General features: G+C 47.7%; 1 protein-coding gene across 1 annotated transcript in view; it reads left to right on the top strand.

Annotated features, from left to right (window-relative positions):
• The first annotated feature begins 2,926 nt into the window (after positions 1 to 2,926).
• LOC149469337 (uncharacterized) overlaps positions 2,927 to 16,175 on the top strand; it is a 48,273-nt gene continuing 35,024 nt past the window's right edge. Inside the window, exon 1 of the mRNA XM_089669369.1 lies at positions 2,927 to 2,996. Within this exon, the coding sequence (XP_089525495.1) occupies positions 2,927 to 2,996 (70 nt within the window). The remainder of the gene's footprint in view (positions 2,997 to 16,175) is intronic.

Here is a 16,175-nt window from a genome sequence, read left to right as displayed (position 1 = left end):
GAGGCAACAAAATTATAAAGAGCCGAGAGGTGTGGTTTTAGGTGGGGTGCAAACGTCTTATAGTATTCATTGGTAAAGCCGTCATTACCTGGTGATTTATTCAAAGGGAGCTTGTTTATGGTTTTCTCAATCTCAGTAGGCGAAATTGGGACAGATAGGGAAGCCAATTGGGAAGGCGTGAGAGAAGGAAGATTGGTATGTTGTAGAAAATTTTCAATCGTCTGGGTTGTTGGTTGGGTCGTGTTTGGATCGTCTTTTATGTTGTATAGGGCGTGATAGTAACACGCAAACGCATTAGCTATGTCTTGTGGGTTGGTCAGTGGGGTATGTGAGGTTGGATGCTGAATCGTGTGAATTTTGTTTTTGAGCCGTTTTTGTTTGATGACTTTGGAAAGAAGAGAGTTTGATTTATTGCCTAGCGCATAAAATTGGGATTTGGTTTTTTGTAGGTTCATGTCATAAGTGTGAAGTAGGATAGTGCGTAGTGCATTCCTATCTTGGTTTAAGGCTGCGGTCGTAGTGGGGTTCGGATTTTGTTTGTTAATGTCTTCGTTTTTGCGTATAGAAGTGAGGAGTTGGTCAATTTGTTGTGAGCGTTGTTTTTTGATGCGAGAATTTAGTTGGATGAGAATACCTCTCATATAAGCTTTATATGTTAACCAAAGCGTGGCGATAGAGATATCTGGGGTGCTGTTAGTTTCAAAAAAGAGGTGATGAGCATCCAGTACAAATTTTTGGTTTTCCGGGAGTTTCAAAAGGGTAGGATTCAGTCTCCAAATAGGTGGGATCGCTGACCGTTGGGTATCGTCTAAGGATATGCTGATCGGAGCATGGTCGGACCATGTTATAGTACCAATGTTGGATGATGATACGTGTTGTAAGGTCCATTTATCAGTGGCAAACATGTCGATTCTTGAGTATGAGAGATGTGGGGGTGAGAAATAGGTGTAGTCTCTCTCCGAGCCATGTTGGCATCTCCAGATTTCATATAGGTCATGGTCATGTAGTAGGTGATTGAGGTCAAGGTTGGTGGGTTTCTTGGTAGAAGAAGAGTCTAGAAGTGGATTACTAAGAGCATTAAAGTCTCCGCCGATAATAAGTCTACCTCGTTTATTTCGGGAAATTAGGTTGAAGAGCTTGCGATGAAATCTTATTTGTTTGTTATTTGGTCCATAAATGTTCACCAAGGTGTAAGAGATTTTGTTAATTTCGCATATCAAAATGAGGTATCGCCCCTGCGGGTCTATTATGGTGGAGGTAGATTGGAAAGAGAGAGCGTCATTAATAGCAATAATAACTCCATTCTTCTTTTTGATATTATTTGCCATAAATTGTTGAGAGAAGCGGGGAAGATATAGTTTAGGGGTCTTGTCCGTGGCGAAGTGGGATTCCTGTATAAAAAGTATGTCTGCTTGAGATCTCCGGATTTCTCTTGATAGCATCGACCTTTTAAATGGGGAGTTGAGGCCTCGTACGTTAAGAGATGTAATAGTAATCATTGATATATGGATTCACGAAGTATGTATACAGTTGGAGTGTTCTTTGGCCGTATTCAGGGTCAGGATATCTAGATCTAGTATCCGAGAGGTATAGCTGATGGTGCCATGGGGAGGGGTAGGTGGGAAGGGAAGGAACAACAGTAAAAAAACTCTTGCGTATAATGCAAGTAACCAAAGTAGCTAGGAACGCTACTGCAAAAAAGGGGGAGTCAGAGAGGTTTTGACCTCCAGAAGGGTCAAACCTATAGAAACTTGTGAAGATGAGGTTCATTGGATACAGGCCGATCGCCAGAAAAAGGAGTGTTCAATAGAAGCCTCCAGGGAAAAAATTTAAACATGTATAGTGCGGCTTATGCCGCTAGGCCCATCAGGTCGCTTCCATGTTTTGAACTGAGCCAGGGTTATTCTTCTGTGAATCTGCAGGCAATATGCCCCAGGTCTTAAGAAAATCCAAGCCAGCCTCCAAATTTTTAATGGTATATACCTTTCCTTGGTGTCGTACTATTAGTTTTGTTGGAAAGCCCCATTGGTAGGCGATATTGTGGTTTCTGAGTGCTTTGGTAATTGATATGAGTTTCTTTCTATTAGAAAGTGTAGCCTTGGATAGATCAGCATAGAGACGCAAATTCGCATGAGAGGATGGAAGTGGAGGCGGATTTCTAGTGGCCATCATAATTCTCTCTTTAATATGGTAGAAATGTAAGCGGACAAGCACATCTCTAGGGATGGATGCTGACAGGAATGGAGGTTTAGGAAGTCGATGTGCGCGGTCAATCGTGGCCTCAACCTCAGAGAGTGTTGGGATTAAAAGCTTGAGGAAGTGTTGCAGATACGGAAATAACGCGTCATTAGGCACGGTTTCTGGAATCCCTCTGAATTTGATATTATTGCGGCGTGATCTGTCCTCCATGTCAGCTAATTTTAAGTTGATTTGTTCTATGTCCGATAGGTGATCTGTATGAGCATCAATCAGGTCATTATGCGCCTCTATGATGTCTGCTATATTGGTCTCAATGTGGCGGATTCTGCGTTCTTGTCTTTGTACCAAAGCAGTAATTTGGGTCAATGGCGCAGATATATCATTATGTAAGGTCTGGCGCAGTGAGGTTAGCATGTTTTTCATGCAGATTTCGGTCAGTGGTTGGTCAGATGCTGGAAATGCATCTATGTCAGGCAGGGAGGTATGTGGTGGCTGAGGTGGAAAATTTAGGGCCCTGTGGGTGTCATCAGAGTCACTCTCTAGCCGCGGCCGTGATTTTGCTGGGCTACATGTCGTGGGTGACAGTGGGGGTGACAACTCACCAGGGTCCCCCGGGTAAAGCTGGTGTTGAAGCCTGGGATCCACACTCTGGGACCTGTAGTCCTCCTCCTGCTCATTATTGCCTCCTCGCATGTTTGAATGGCGGCCGCCATCTTGGATTCCCGGCATGACGGCCGGGAAAAAGTTTGTCAGCTTCCCTGGCTGCCCCGGACTCTTTTTCCTCCGGGGCATGTCTAGTGGGCTGCGGGCACACTCCGATCGCTGCCGTGTGCTGTCAGAATTCCCTGGGGTCTGAGTGAGCCGCTTCAGTGCTGGCGGGTGGACGGAGCGGGAGCTATCTCGCGTCCATCATCGAGCCGGCCGCGCCCCCCCCGTGGATTTTGAGGTGTGTTTAGGATTATTATCCATTTGTAGAAGCCATCCTCTCTTTAACTTCAGCTTTTTCACAGATGCCATCAAGTTACCATCCAAAACTTGCTGAAATTTTATTGAATCCATTTTTCCTTCTACTCGTGAGATGTTCCCTGTGCCACTGGCTGCAACACAACCCCAAAGCATGATTGATCCAACCCCATGCTTAACAGTTGGACAGAGGTTTTTTTCATTAAATTCTGTGCCCCCTCTTCTCCAAACGTACCTTTGCTCATTCCGGCCAAAAAGTTCAATTTTAACCTCATCGGTCCACAGTACTTGTTTCCAAAATGCATCAGGCTTGTCTATATGTTCATTTGCAAAGTTCAAACAATGATTTTTGTGGTGAGGACGTAGAAGAGGTTTTCTTCTGATGACTCTTCCATGAAGACCATATTTGTACAAGTATCTTTTTATAGTGGAATAGTGTACCACAACTCCAGTGTCTGCCAGATCTTTCTGGAGGGATCCTGCAGTCAAACGTGGGTTTTGAATTGTTTTTCTCACAATCCTGCGAGCTGTTCTGTCTGATATTTTTCTTGTTCTTCCAGATCTTGCTTTAACTTCCACTGTTCCTGATGACTGCCATTTCTTAATTACATTCTGAACAGAGGATATTGACATCTGAAAATGCTTTGCTATCTACTTATAGCCTTCTCCAGCTTTGTGAGCGTCAACTATTTTCAGTTTCAGTTTTCTAGACAACTGCTTAGAAGAACCCATGGTGCTGATTGTTGGGGCAAGGTCAGATGAGTCTGGGCATGTAAAACCTTTGAGATTGACATCACCTGGTCTTCCCAGACGATGATTGAGAACAATCCATGACACTGGCAGGTCTCAGCTTAGCAAAGGGGGCAGTACATGCTATAAATTCTGCAGGGTGCCCAAACTTTTGCAGACGCCATTTTTTTGTTTTCTGTTATTTTGAAAGTGTAAATGATGGAAATAAAATCTAACTTTTGTTGACATATTATAAGAATGTATAATTTGATGCCTTTTGGAGATTTTTCCATCTTTCCTTGGCTTCTTTATGCACATTAATACAAATTTTTAGCTGGGGTGCCCAAACTTTCAATCCCCACTGTATATATATAAAATATATTTTTTTATTACATTAAATTGTATTATTTAAGTTTTTAAGTGCACACAGTATATCCAACATTCAGCCCAGACAATGGAGTCATACATTCTAATGTATAAGCAGTTGTGGCACTGTTACAGATCACACAGAACTATAACTTGCTTTGTCTCTGGTGTCACTGTTACTTTCTATAAACAAATTAAAAGAGAAAAAAGAAGCAACGTAGAACAATTCACCTGTACATGGCAAGTAACTCTCCCCAGTACATACATAGATAGCTGACTCCGTTCAAGTAGGCCTGTGTCTACAGGATCATACACCAAGTATCGGCCTCCAATGTAGTTACCATTTAGTAGGGTACAATTGGCCGGGTCCATTTTTAGGGGCCTAAAAAAGTTAAACCTATAAAAACCTATGACAAATGAAGTATGGGGAGTGAGTACCGGAGTATCCAGCCAGTTCTGCCAGAGAGACATAAGTCTCCTAGGAGAAATTAGGTTTTCATTAGAGATGAGCGAAGTATTGAAAAATTCGATTCGACTGATTCGTCGAATTCGTGGAAAATATTTGATTCGAGTCGAATATATTCGCTGTGAATTTAACTTAAAAAAGGGTGTTTCTAGGCTTCAGAGAGACTTAATATTAGTGCAGAACACTGTACCTTTAATTTAAATGCCCTTGGAGTCTGCTGGGGAAGAGAAATAATACTGTCAGTCAGTATGACATGCAGATGAGTGCCGTCGATCTTAGAATCACTGTACACTTCACTCATTTGGCCAGTCACGGGGCCAAAACCAGTGTTTGGAGCCACAGTGTGGCGGTGGAGGCAGCAGCAATGGGAGGCCATACAGCAACCTATGACAAAATGGAAACCAGCAGGAGTGTGAGGAGACCTCAAAGTGGCACATGGCAGATGGAGACAGCAGCAATGGGAGGCCGTACAGGGACCCACGCTGCTGGTGGAGCTGCCACTGCTCCTACCACCCCACCCCTCCCCTGCTGCCATGGCAGTGGAACGCGAGCGCACAGGGCCCACAGTGTCTGAGGATGGACGTTGGCGCAGAAAGGCAGAGACCAACTGACTACATAGGTGGTTTTTATAGTACTTTATTTTGGCCTCCCTCTCAGCAGGTGTGAAAAAGGCCACCATTTTGGAACGGTAGCGAGGGTCCAACAAGGTGGACAGCCAAAAGTCATCCCTCTGTCTGATGGTTATTATTCGGCTGTCGCTACGCAAGCAACCGAGCATGCTATGGGCCATTTGCGCCAAGGAATGCGAGGGACTCCCTGCCTCCATCTCCACAGCATACTGCCACGGTGCGTCTGGGTCCTCTGTCTCCTCCTCCTCTACCAGATGCTCCTGCTCCTCCACTACTGTCCGCTGAGTGGAAAAACCACCCATTTCACTCAATAATTCCTGAGCACAAATGTCCTCCTCTACCTCCTCCTCTTCTTCCTGTCCTGCCCCCACAGGGGTCATGTGGCGTTGAGATCTGTGCGCCACGTCTACCGCACCCTGACCAGCCATTGTTAACAGCATTTGTTCCAGGACGTGCAACAGAGGAATGACGTCGTTCATCCCATAGTCCTGCCGACTCACGAATAGCGTGGCCTCCTCAAAGGGCCTGAGCAAGCGGCAGGTGTCACGCATGAGCTGCCAATGGCTGACATCGAAGTTACACAGGGGAGTACCTTTATCCGCTTGTAACATCAGGAAATCGGTGATGGCCTTTCGCTGCTCGTAAAGGCGGTCTAACATGTGTAGGGTTGAATTCCACCTTGTTGCAACGTCGCAGATCAGGCGATGCTGTGGAATTCCGTTCTGCCGCTGCAGCTCAATGAGGGTGTTCTTTGCGGTGTAGGAATGGCTGAAATGCATGCAAAGTTTACGTGACATTTTAAGGATGTCTTGCAGTGGGATGGTGTATTTTAGGAACCGCTTGACAACCAGATTGAACACGTGAGCCATGCATGGCGCATGGCACAACCTTCCTTGACGCAGAGCAGACACCATGTTCTTTCCGTTGTCGGTCAACATGGTTCCGATTTTAAGTTTGCGCGGAGACAGCCATCTGTCGATTTCTCTGTTCATTACACTCAGAAGTTCCTCCCCTGTGTGACTACGTTCGCCAAGGCATACCAGGTGCAGCACAGCGTGACACCGTTGCGCCCTGCACATGTGATATGCCGGTCGGGTAATGGGACTTGGCACGGGGGTGGCGGCTGAGGACACGGCGGAAGAAGAGGTGGTAGAGGCGGACACGTTTGCTGGACCAAGGACGTGCAAACGTGGAGGCAAAAGCGTCGTGACCTGTTCAAGTTGCTGGTGCGGCTGTGCCGGCACCACGTTCACCCAGTGGGCCGTAAATGACATGTACTGTCCCTGACCGTAGTTACAGCTCCACACGTCGGCGCTGCCGTGCACTTTGGCAGAGACCGACATGCTCAAAGACTGGCCCACCATCTCTTCTACATGTGAATGCAGGGCTGGCACTGCCTTTTTGGCAAAGAAATGACGGCTTGGCACTCTCCACCGCGGCGCGGCACAAGCCATCATTTCTCGGAAAGGTGCTGAGTACACCAGTTGGAAAGGGAGGAACTGCAGCACCAGCAACTTGGACAGGAGGACGTTCAGCTTTTGCACCGTCGGGTGCGTGCTCGCAAACTGTTGTCTCTTGGAAACGGATTCCAAGAAAGACTGCTGACGGAATGCGAGAAGAGGAGTAGCAGGAGAAGGAGCATCTGAACGAGCGGAAGATGCCAACGAGCGACAACTCCCCTCAGCAGAGGTGTTGGAGCCTTGACTGGCTGATAGAGGGCGATTGACGTCGGGTGACGGAGCAAGTAACGGAGCGGGTGATGGAGCCGGGGCTGGGGCAGGCAGAACCGCCGTATCTTTATCACGGTTTTCCCAGGCCACCAAATGGCGACGCTGCATATGCTGACGCAACGCTGTAGTCCCAACATGGGCCCCCTGGCCACGCTTGACTTTCTGGCCACATAGTCGACATACGGCTACGTTTACTTCCTCGGGCGGCTTGACGAAAAATTGCCACACCGCCGAGTAGGAAACTTTGCCCCCGCTACTCCTCACTGGCTGACTGCTACTTCCTTCGTGCGCACCGGCACCACTACTGGCCGTGGTGGTAAGCTGCAGTGGAGCTGGTGCTCTACTCCGTGGCCGTTTGGCTCCACTGACACTGCTGCGACCCTGCTGCCTCCTGGGCAACCCATCGACTGTTTCGCTCGCTGCCAAGCTGGCACCCTCTTCTCCTGATGATGCGGAAGAAATTACCTGATGACGAGGAGGCTGCCAAGTGCGATCAACCTCCTCATCATCAATTAGGGTCTCCGCCTCACTACTAGCCCCCTCGGCTGCGTCTGGGTCAGGAGACAGACCTGTCTCTAGACCGGCTACCGAGCCACTCTCCTCGCCAGTACTTCTTCGCCTGGCTGCTGAAAAGGCGGATGTCTCCCCCCGTTCCTGACCGCCCTCTGTTAGCTCTTCCTCACTGTACAGTGGGGCTGAGCCCACAGCATGCGATACTTCGCTTGGTGAGGGAACAGCAAAGGACAGGGGCAGGTAGAGGACACGTGATTTCAGTGGGCTTGCTCCCGGGCCATGCCAACTAACGGTTGTGTCTGACGTACCCACCGACCGTTGGCTGTAGGTGTCAGAGGTGACCTGGGAAGAGGAAGACGACCGAGCCAACCAATCGATGACGGCAGGGTTGTCGGTGGAGACACGACCGCTGGATGACACCGGGAGCACTGGCCTCTGGCTGCGAATAGTGCTGCCTCGACCCCTTCCTCTGCTGCCACGTCTGCTCGCTCCTAAAACATTGCCTCCTCTGCCACTCCTCTGCATGTTGTCTGACATACTCTTTAATTCAACAATTATGTGTCCCTGAGTAACAATTCTATGTCCCTGAGTAACAATTCTGTGTCTGTCCCTGAGTAACAATTCTGTGGCCCTAAGTAACGGTTCTGTGGCCCTGAGAAACAATTCTGTGTCTGTCCCTGAGTAACGATTCTGTGTCCCTCAGTAACAATTCTGTGTCCCTGAGTAAGTAACGATTCTGTGGCCCTGAGTAACAATTCTGTGTCTGTCCCTGAGTAACAGTTCTGTGGCCCTGAGTAACAGTTCTGTGGCCCTGAGTAACAGTTCTGTGGCCCTGAGTAACAGTTCTGTGGTCCTGAGTAACAGTTCTGTGGCCCTGAGAAACAATTCTATGTCTGTCCCTGAATAACAGTTCTGTGGCCCTGAGTAACAGTTCTGTGGCCCTGAGTAACAGTTCTGTGGCCCTGAGTAACAGTTCTGTGGCCCTGAGTAACAGTTCTGTGGCCCTGAGAAACAATTCTTTGTCTGTCCCTGAGTAACAGTTCTGTGGCCCTGATTAACAGTTCTGTGGCCCTGAGTAACAGTTCTGTGGCCCTGAGTAACAGTTCTGTGGCCCTGAGTAACAGTTCTGTGGCCCTGAGAAACAGTTCTATGTCTGTCCCTGAGTAACAGTTCTGTGGCCCTGAGTAACAGTTCTGTGGCCCTGAGTAACAGTTCTGTGGCCCTGAGTAACAGTTCTGTGGCCCTGAGTAACAGTTCTGTGGCCCTGAGTAACAGTTCTGTGGCCCTGAGTAACAGTTCTGTGGCCCTGAGTAACAGTTCTGTGGCCCTGAGTAACAGTTCTGTGGCCCTGAGTAACAGTTCTGTGGCCCTGAGAAACAATTCTATGTCTGTCCCTGAGTAACAGTTCTGTGGCCCTGAGTAACAGTTCTGTGGCCCTGAGAAACAATTCTATGTCTGGCCCTGAGTAACAGTTCTGTGGCCCTGAGTAACAGTTCTGTGGCCCTGAGTAACAGTTCTGTGGCCCTGAGTAACAGTTCTGTGGCCCTGAGTAACAGTTCTGTGGCCCTGAGTAACAGTTCTATGTCTGGCCCTGAGTAACAGTTCTGTAGCCCTGAGTAACAGTTCTGTGGCCCTGAGTAACAGTTCTGTGGCCCTGAGTAACAGTTCTCTGTCCCTGAGTAACAGTTCTATGTCTGTCCCTGAGTAACAGTTCTGTGGCCCTGAGTAACAGTTCTGTGGCCCTGAGTAACAGTTCTGTGGCCCTGAGAAACAATTCTATGTCTGTCCCTGAGTAACAGTTCTGTGGCCCTGAGTAACAGTTCTGTGGCCCTGAGTAACAGTTCTGTGGCCCTGAGTAACAGTTCTGTGGCCCTGAGTAACAGTTCTGTGGCCCTGAGTAACAGTTCTGTGGCCCTGAGAAACAATTCTATGTATGTCCCTGAGTAACAGTTCTGTGGCCCTGAGTAACAGTTCTGTGGCCCTGAGTAACAGTTCTGTGGCCCTGAGAAACAATTCTATGTCTGTCCCTGAGTAACAGTTCTGTGGCCCTGAGAAACAGTTCTGTGGCTCTGAGAAACAGTTCTATGTCTGTCCCTGAGTAACAGTTCTGTGGCCCTGAGTAACAGTTCTGTGGCCCTGAGTAACAGTTCTGTGGCCCTGAGTAACAGTTCTGTGGCCCTGAGTAACAGTTCTGTGGCCCTGAGAAACAGTTCTGTGGCCCTGAGAAACAGTTCTGTGGCCCTGAGAAACAGTTCTGTGGCCCTGAGAAACAGTTCTGTGGCCCTGAGTAACAGTTCTGTGGCCCTGAGTAACAGTTCTGTGGCCCTGAGAAACAATTCTATGTCTGTCCCTGAGTAACAGTTCTGTGGCCCTGAGTAACAGTTCTGTGGCCCTGAGTAACAGTTCTGTGGCCCTGAGTAACAGTTCTGTGGCCCTGAGTAACAGTTCTGTGGCCCTGAGTAACAGTTCTGTGGCCCTGAGAAACAATTCTATGTCTGTCCCTGAGTAACAGTTCTGTGGCCCTGAGTAACAGTTCTGTGGCCCTGAGAAACAATTCTATGTCTGTCCCTGAGTAACAGTTCTGTGGCCCTGAGTAACAGTTCTGTGGCCCTGAGTAACAGTTCTGTGGCCCTGAGTAACAGTTCTGTGGCCCTGAGTAACAGTTCTGTGGCCCTGAGTAACAATTCTATGTCTGTCCCTGAGTAACAGTTCTGTGGCCCTGAGTAACAGTTCTGTGGCCCTGAGTAACAGTTCTGTGGCACCGAGAAAAAATTCTGTCTGTCCCTGAGTAACAGTTCTGTGGCCCTGAGTAACAGTTCTGTGGCCCTGAGTAACAGTTCTGTGGCCCTGAGAAACAATTCTATGTATGTCCCTGAGTAACAGTTCTGTGGCCCTGAGTAACAGTTCTGTGGCCCTGAGTAACAGTTCTGTGGCCCTGAGAAACAATTCTATGTATGTCCCTGAGTAACAGTTCTGTGGCCCTGAGAAACAGTTCTGTGGCCCTGAGAAACAGATCAGTGGCCCTGAGTAACAGTTCTGTGGCCCTGAGAAACAGTTCTATGTCTGTCCCTGAGTAACAGTTCTGTGGCCCTGAGTAACAGTTCTGTGGCCCTGAGTAACAGTTCTGTGGCCCTGAGTAACAGTTCTGTGGCCCTGAGTAACAGTTCTGTGGCCCTGAGTAACAGTTCTGTGGCCCTGAGTAACAGTTCTGTGGCCCTGAGAAACAATTCTATGTCTGTCCCTGAGTAACAGTTCTGTGGCCCTGAGTAACAGTTCTGTGGCCCTGAGTAACAGTTCTGTGGCCCTGAGTAACAGTTCTGTGGCCCTGAGTAACAGTTCTGTGGCCCTGAGTAACAGTTCTGTGGCCCTGAGTAACAGTTCTGTGGCCCTGAGTAACAGTTCTGTGGCCCTGAGTAACAGTTCTGTGGCCCTGAGAAACAGTTCTGTGGCCCTGAGAAACAATTCTATGTCTGTCCCTGAGTAACAGTTCTGTGGCCCTGAGTAACAGTTCTGTGGCCCTGAGAAACAGTTCTGTGGCCCTGAGTAACAGTTCTGTGGCCCTGAGAAACAATTCTATGTCTGTCCCTGAGTAACAGTTCTGTGGCCCTGAGAAACAGTTCTGTGGCCCTGAGAAACAGATCTGTGGCCCTGAGTAACAGTTCTGTGGCCCTGAGAAACAGTTCTATGTCTGTCCCTGAGTAACAGTTCTGTGGCCCTGAGTAACAGTTCTGTGGCCCTGAGTAACAGTTCTGTGGCCCTGAGTAACAGTTCTGTGGCCCTGAGTAACAGTTCTGTGGCCCTGAGTAACAGTTCTGTGGCCCTGAGTAACAGTTCTGTGGCCCTGAGTAACAGTTCTGTGGCCCTGAGTAACAGTTCTGTGGCCCTGAGTAACAGTTCTGTGGCCCTGAGTAACAGTTCTGTGGCCCTGAGTAACAGTTCTGTGGCCCTGAGTAACAGTTCTGTGGCCCTGAGAAACAATTCTATGTCTGGCCCTGAGTAACAGTTCTGTGGCCCTGAGTAACAGTTCTGTGGCCCTGAGTAACAGTTCTGTGGCCCTGAGTAACAGTTCTGTGGCCCTGAGTAACAGTTCTGTGGCCCTGAGTAACAGTTCTGTGGCCCTGAGAAACAATTCTATGTCTGGCCCTGAGTAACAGTTCTGTGGCCCTGAGTAACAGTTCTGTGGCCCTGAGTAACAGTTCTGTGGCCCTGAGTAACAGTTCTGTGGCCCTGAGTAACAGTTCTATGTCTGTCCCTGAGTAACAGTTCTATGTCTGTCCCTGAGTAACAGTTCTGTGGCCCTGAGTAAAAGTTCTGTGGCCCTGAGTAACAGTTCTGTGGCCCTGAGAAACAGTTCTGTGGCCCTGAGAAAAAGTTCTGTGGCCCTGAGAAACAGTTCTGTGGCCCTGAGAAACAGTTCTGTGGCCCTGAGAAACAATTCTATGTCTGTCCCTGAGTAACAGTTCTGTGGCCCTGAGAAACAGTTCTGTGGCCCTGAGAAACAGTTCTGTGGCCCTGAGAAACAGTTCTGTGGCCCTGAGTAACAGTTCTGTGGCCCTGAGAAACAATTCTATGTCTGTCCCTGAGTAACAGTTCTGTGGCCCTGAGAAACAGTTCTGTGGCCCTGAGAAACAGTTCTGTGGCCCTGAGAAACAGTTCTATGTCTGTCCCTGAGTAACAGTTCTGTGGCCCTGAGTAACAGTTCTGTGGCCCTGAGTAACAGTTCTGTGGCCCTGAGTAACAGTTCTGTGGCCCTGAGTAACAGTTCTGTGGCCCTGAGAAACAATTCTATGTCTGTCCCTGAGTAACGATTCTGTGGCCCTGAGTAACAGTTCTGTGGCCCTGAGTAACAGTTCTGTGGCCCTGAGAAACAATTCTATGTCTGTCCCTGAGTAACGATTCTGTGGCCCTGAGTAACAGTTCTGTGGCCCTGAGTAACAGTTCTGTGGCCCTGAGAAACAATTCTATGTCTGTCCCTGAGTAACAGTTCTGTGGCCCTGAGTAACAGTTCTGTGGCCCTGAGTAACAGTTCTGTGGCCCTGAGTAACAGTTCTGTGGCCCTGAGAAACAGTTCTGTGGCCCTGAGAAAGAGTTCTGTGGCCCTGAGTAACAGTTCTGTGGCCCTGAGTAACAGTTCTGTGGCCCTGAGTAACAGTTCTGTGGCCCTGAGTAACAGTTCTCTGTCCCTAAGTAACGTTTCTGTGTCCCTAAGTAGCGTTTCTGTGTCCCTAAGTAAGTGTTCTGTATGCCCTAAGTAACGTTTCTGTGTCCCTAACTCTCTCCCTCAATGCAGCCAGCACGTCTGCCTCTCTTGAATCACTGGAGGCAAATGAAGAATTCTAAAATGGCCGCCATTTATAGCTCGACCATTACACAGTGCTGGCTGGCTGGCTGCTGATTGGCTAACGCAATCACATGTCATTATTCAATGCATTATGGGTCAGCGCGCCTTGTCCGCGCGCCTTCCCAGACATCCCCGCTCAGTCGCCGCCATTTTCAAGAAAAATTTCGATTCGCGCGTCCGAAGTAGGCTATTTTTCGGATTCGGCGCGAATCAAAATTTTTCTAATATTCTAAACGAATTCCACTTCGCCTACTTCGATTCGCTCATCTCTAGTTTTCATGTATTAATGTGGAGTTCACCTGCTCAATCCATGCCTGGTGGGAGTATGAGTTGATAACCAGAATGCTTGGATTCGATTTGCAGGTTCGTTCAGAAAGTGCATCTAAGGATCCAAAAATTACAAGCTTAATCACAGCTAGGGAGAGACTTTGTTCAATTAAAAGAAAAACTTCAAAGACAAGTGAGAAAATGTAAATGAGAAGCTGAGAGAAGAGCTAAAAACACTAAAAAATACCCCCCCAGATCTATCCTAGAAATTCAGTCTAAAATGTAACAATTACACCAAGAAAACCCTCAACTGAGGGAAGAGATAATGACACCAAAGATACAAATGGAGCTCAACAATCAGGAAAGAGAATCAAAGAGGATGATTTATACAAAGTACCCATCAAGGAACAACAGACCGGTGAGACCAATCAGCTTCCGAAATGTAACAAAGACCAGCAATAGCCAAGACAACTCTACTAATCCTGAGACCACAAATAGTGATGGCCGAACACCCCCCTGTTCTGGTCGCGGTCAAACATCCGAACCTACAGAATGTTCTACAGTGAATGTCGAACACGAAGGACTGAGAGGTGTCTTACCGCATCTGAGTATGAAGATCCCGCTCAGTTACGAATATCCGGCATGAGTTATGTGATGAAGTCACGCCGTATTTTAGTAGTGAGACATGCAAGACTGGTATGGATTTTGAGAGGAACCCTCCATGCCAATTATTTTTTTTAAAATGGCATGGGGGTCCCCTAAAAATCCATATCAGACCCTTATCCTAGCATGCAGCCCGGCAGGTCAGGAAATGAAGGGGGGAGAGCACCCCCTCTCCTGAACCATACCAGGCCACATTTCCTCAACATGGGGGGGTGCCTTAGGCCAGGAGCCCCCCAAAGCACCTTGTCCACATATTGATGGGGACAAGGACCTCTTTCCCACATCCATAGTTTGTGGTTGTGGGGGTCTGTAGCCTGGGGGGCCTTTTGGAATCTGGAAGCCCCCTTTAACAAGGGGGCCCCAAGATCCTGGCCCCCCACCTATGTGAATGAGTAGGCGGTATATGGTATTGCTACCCATTCACAAAAAAATGTGTAGTGTAAAAAGTGATAGGAGTCAGTCTTTGACAAGTCCTTTATTAAAAATAAACATTTTAAAAAATGTCCCCCAAAGTAGCTCCAACATCAATCACGATGCTGCCGCCATCGCTACCCAAAAAAGGGGAAAAAAGCTCTGCTTGTGATGCTGGCTCCCGGCTGTCTGACAGCTGGGGCAGTGAAAACAGCTTTTATATACCCCGCCCCCTTGTGACATCACCACGCACTGTGATTGGTCAAGGTATTACACCTGACTTGTGGTTAGGTGCATTGCTTTGTCCAATCACAATGCATTGTCAGGGCGCATTGCATTGTGGGGCATGGTGGGCAAACAGCCCACTGAATGACCGTACTATTTGTGTTTACCGAACACATGAACGGCCCATGTTCAAATCAAACTTAGGTTCAACTGGAACATGAAGCCCATCCCTACAAACAATCATCAAACCACAAGAACAGCCAACAATCTCCGGATTCTTTTTGTAATAATAGACTCCAATGGGAAATATCTAAACACCAAACGGCTCTTCCCAGGAACAAGACAACAAAATTCAAGTCCAACAACTAAACAAGCGACAGGAGTCATCAATGATCCGTATTTCACCAACCCCAAACATATCATCATACACACCGACCCAAACATATCATCATACACACCGACCCAAACGTATCATCATACCGACCCAAACATATCATCATACACACCGACCCAAACATATCATCATACACACCGACCCAAACGTATCATCATACACACCGACCCAAACATATCATCATACACACCGACCCAAACGTATCATCATACACACCGACCCAAACATATCATCATACACACCGACCCAAACATATCATCATACACACCGACCCAAACATATCATCATACACACCGACCCAAACATATCATCATACACACCGACCCAAACGTATCATCATACACACCGACCCAAACATATCATCATACACACCGACCCAAACATATCATCATACACACCGACCCAAACGTATCATCATACACACCGACCCAAACATATCATCATACACACCGACCCAAACATATCATCATACACACCGACCCAAACATATCATCATACACACCGACCCAAACATATCATCATACACACCGACCCAAACATATCATCATACACACCGACCCAAACGTATCATCATACACACCGACCCAAACATATCATCATACACACCGACCCAAACATATCATCATACACACCGACCCAAACATATCATCATACACACCGACCCAAACATATCATCATACACACCGACCCAAACATATCATCATACACACCGACCCAAACATATCATCATACACACCGACCCAAACGTATCATCATACACACCGACCCAAACATATCATCATACACACCGACCCAAACATATCATCATACACACCGACCCAAACGTATCATCATACACACCGACCCAAACGTATCATCATACACACCGACCCAAACATATCATCATACACACCGACCCAAACATATCATCATACACACCGACCCAAACATATCATCATACACACCGACCCAAACATATCATCATACACACCGACCCAAACATATCATCATACACACCGACCCAAACATATCATCATACACACCGACCCAAACATATCATCATACACACCGACCCAAACATATCATCATACACACCGACCCAAACGTATCATCATACACACCGACCCAAACGTATCATCATACACACCGACCCAAACGTATCATCATACACACCGACCCAAACATATCATCATACACACCGACCCAAACATATCATCATACACACCGACCCAAACATATCATCATACACACCGAACCAAACGTATCATCATACACACCGAACCAAACGTATCATCATACA

This window comes from Staurois parvus, unplaced genomic scaffold, assembly GCF_062004578.1.
Source record: "Staurois parvus isolate SC_StPar_1 unplaced genomic scaffold, SC_StPar_1.0 ptg000073l, whole genome shotgun sequence".
Classification (NCBI taxonomy): Eukaryota; Metazoa; Chordata; class Amphibia; order Anura; family Ranidae; genus Staurois; species Staurois parvus.
The sequence above is the reverse complement of the archived record's forward strand: the minus strand, read 5'-3'. Positions and strand labels throughout refer to the sequence as shown.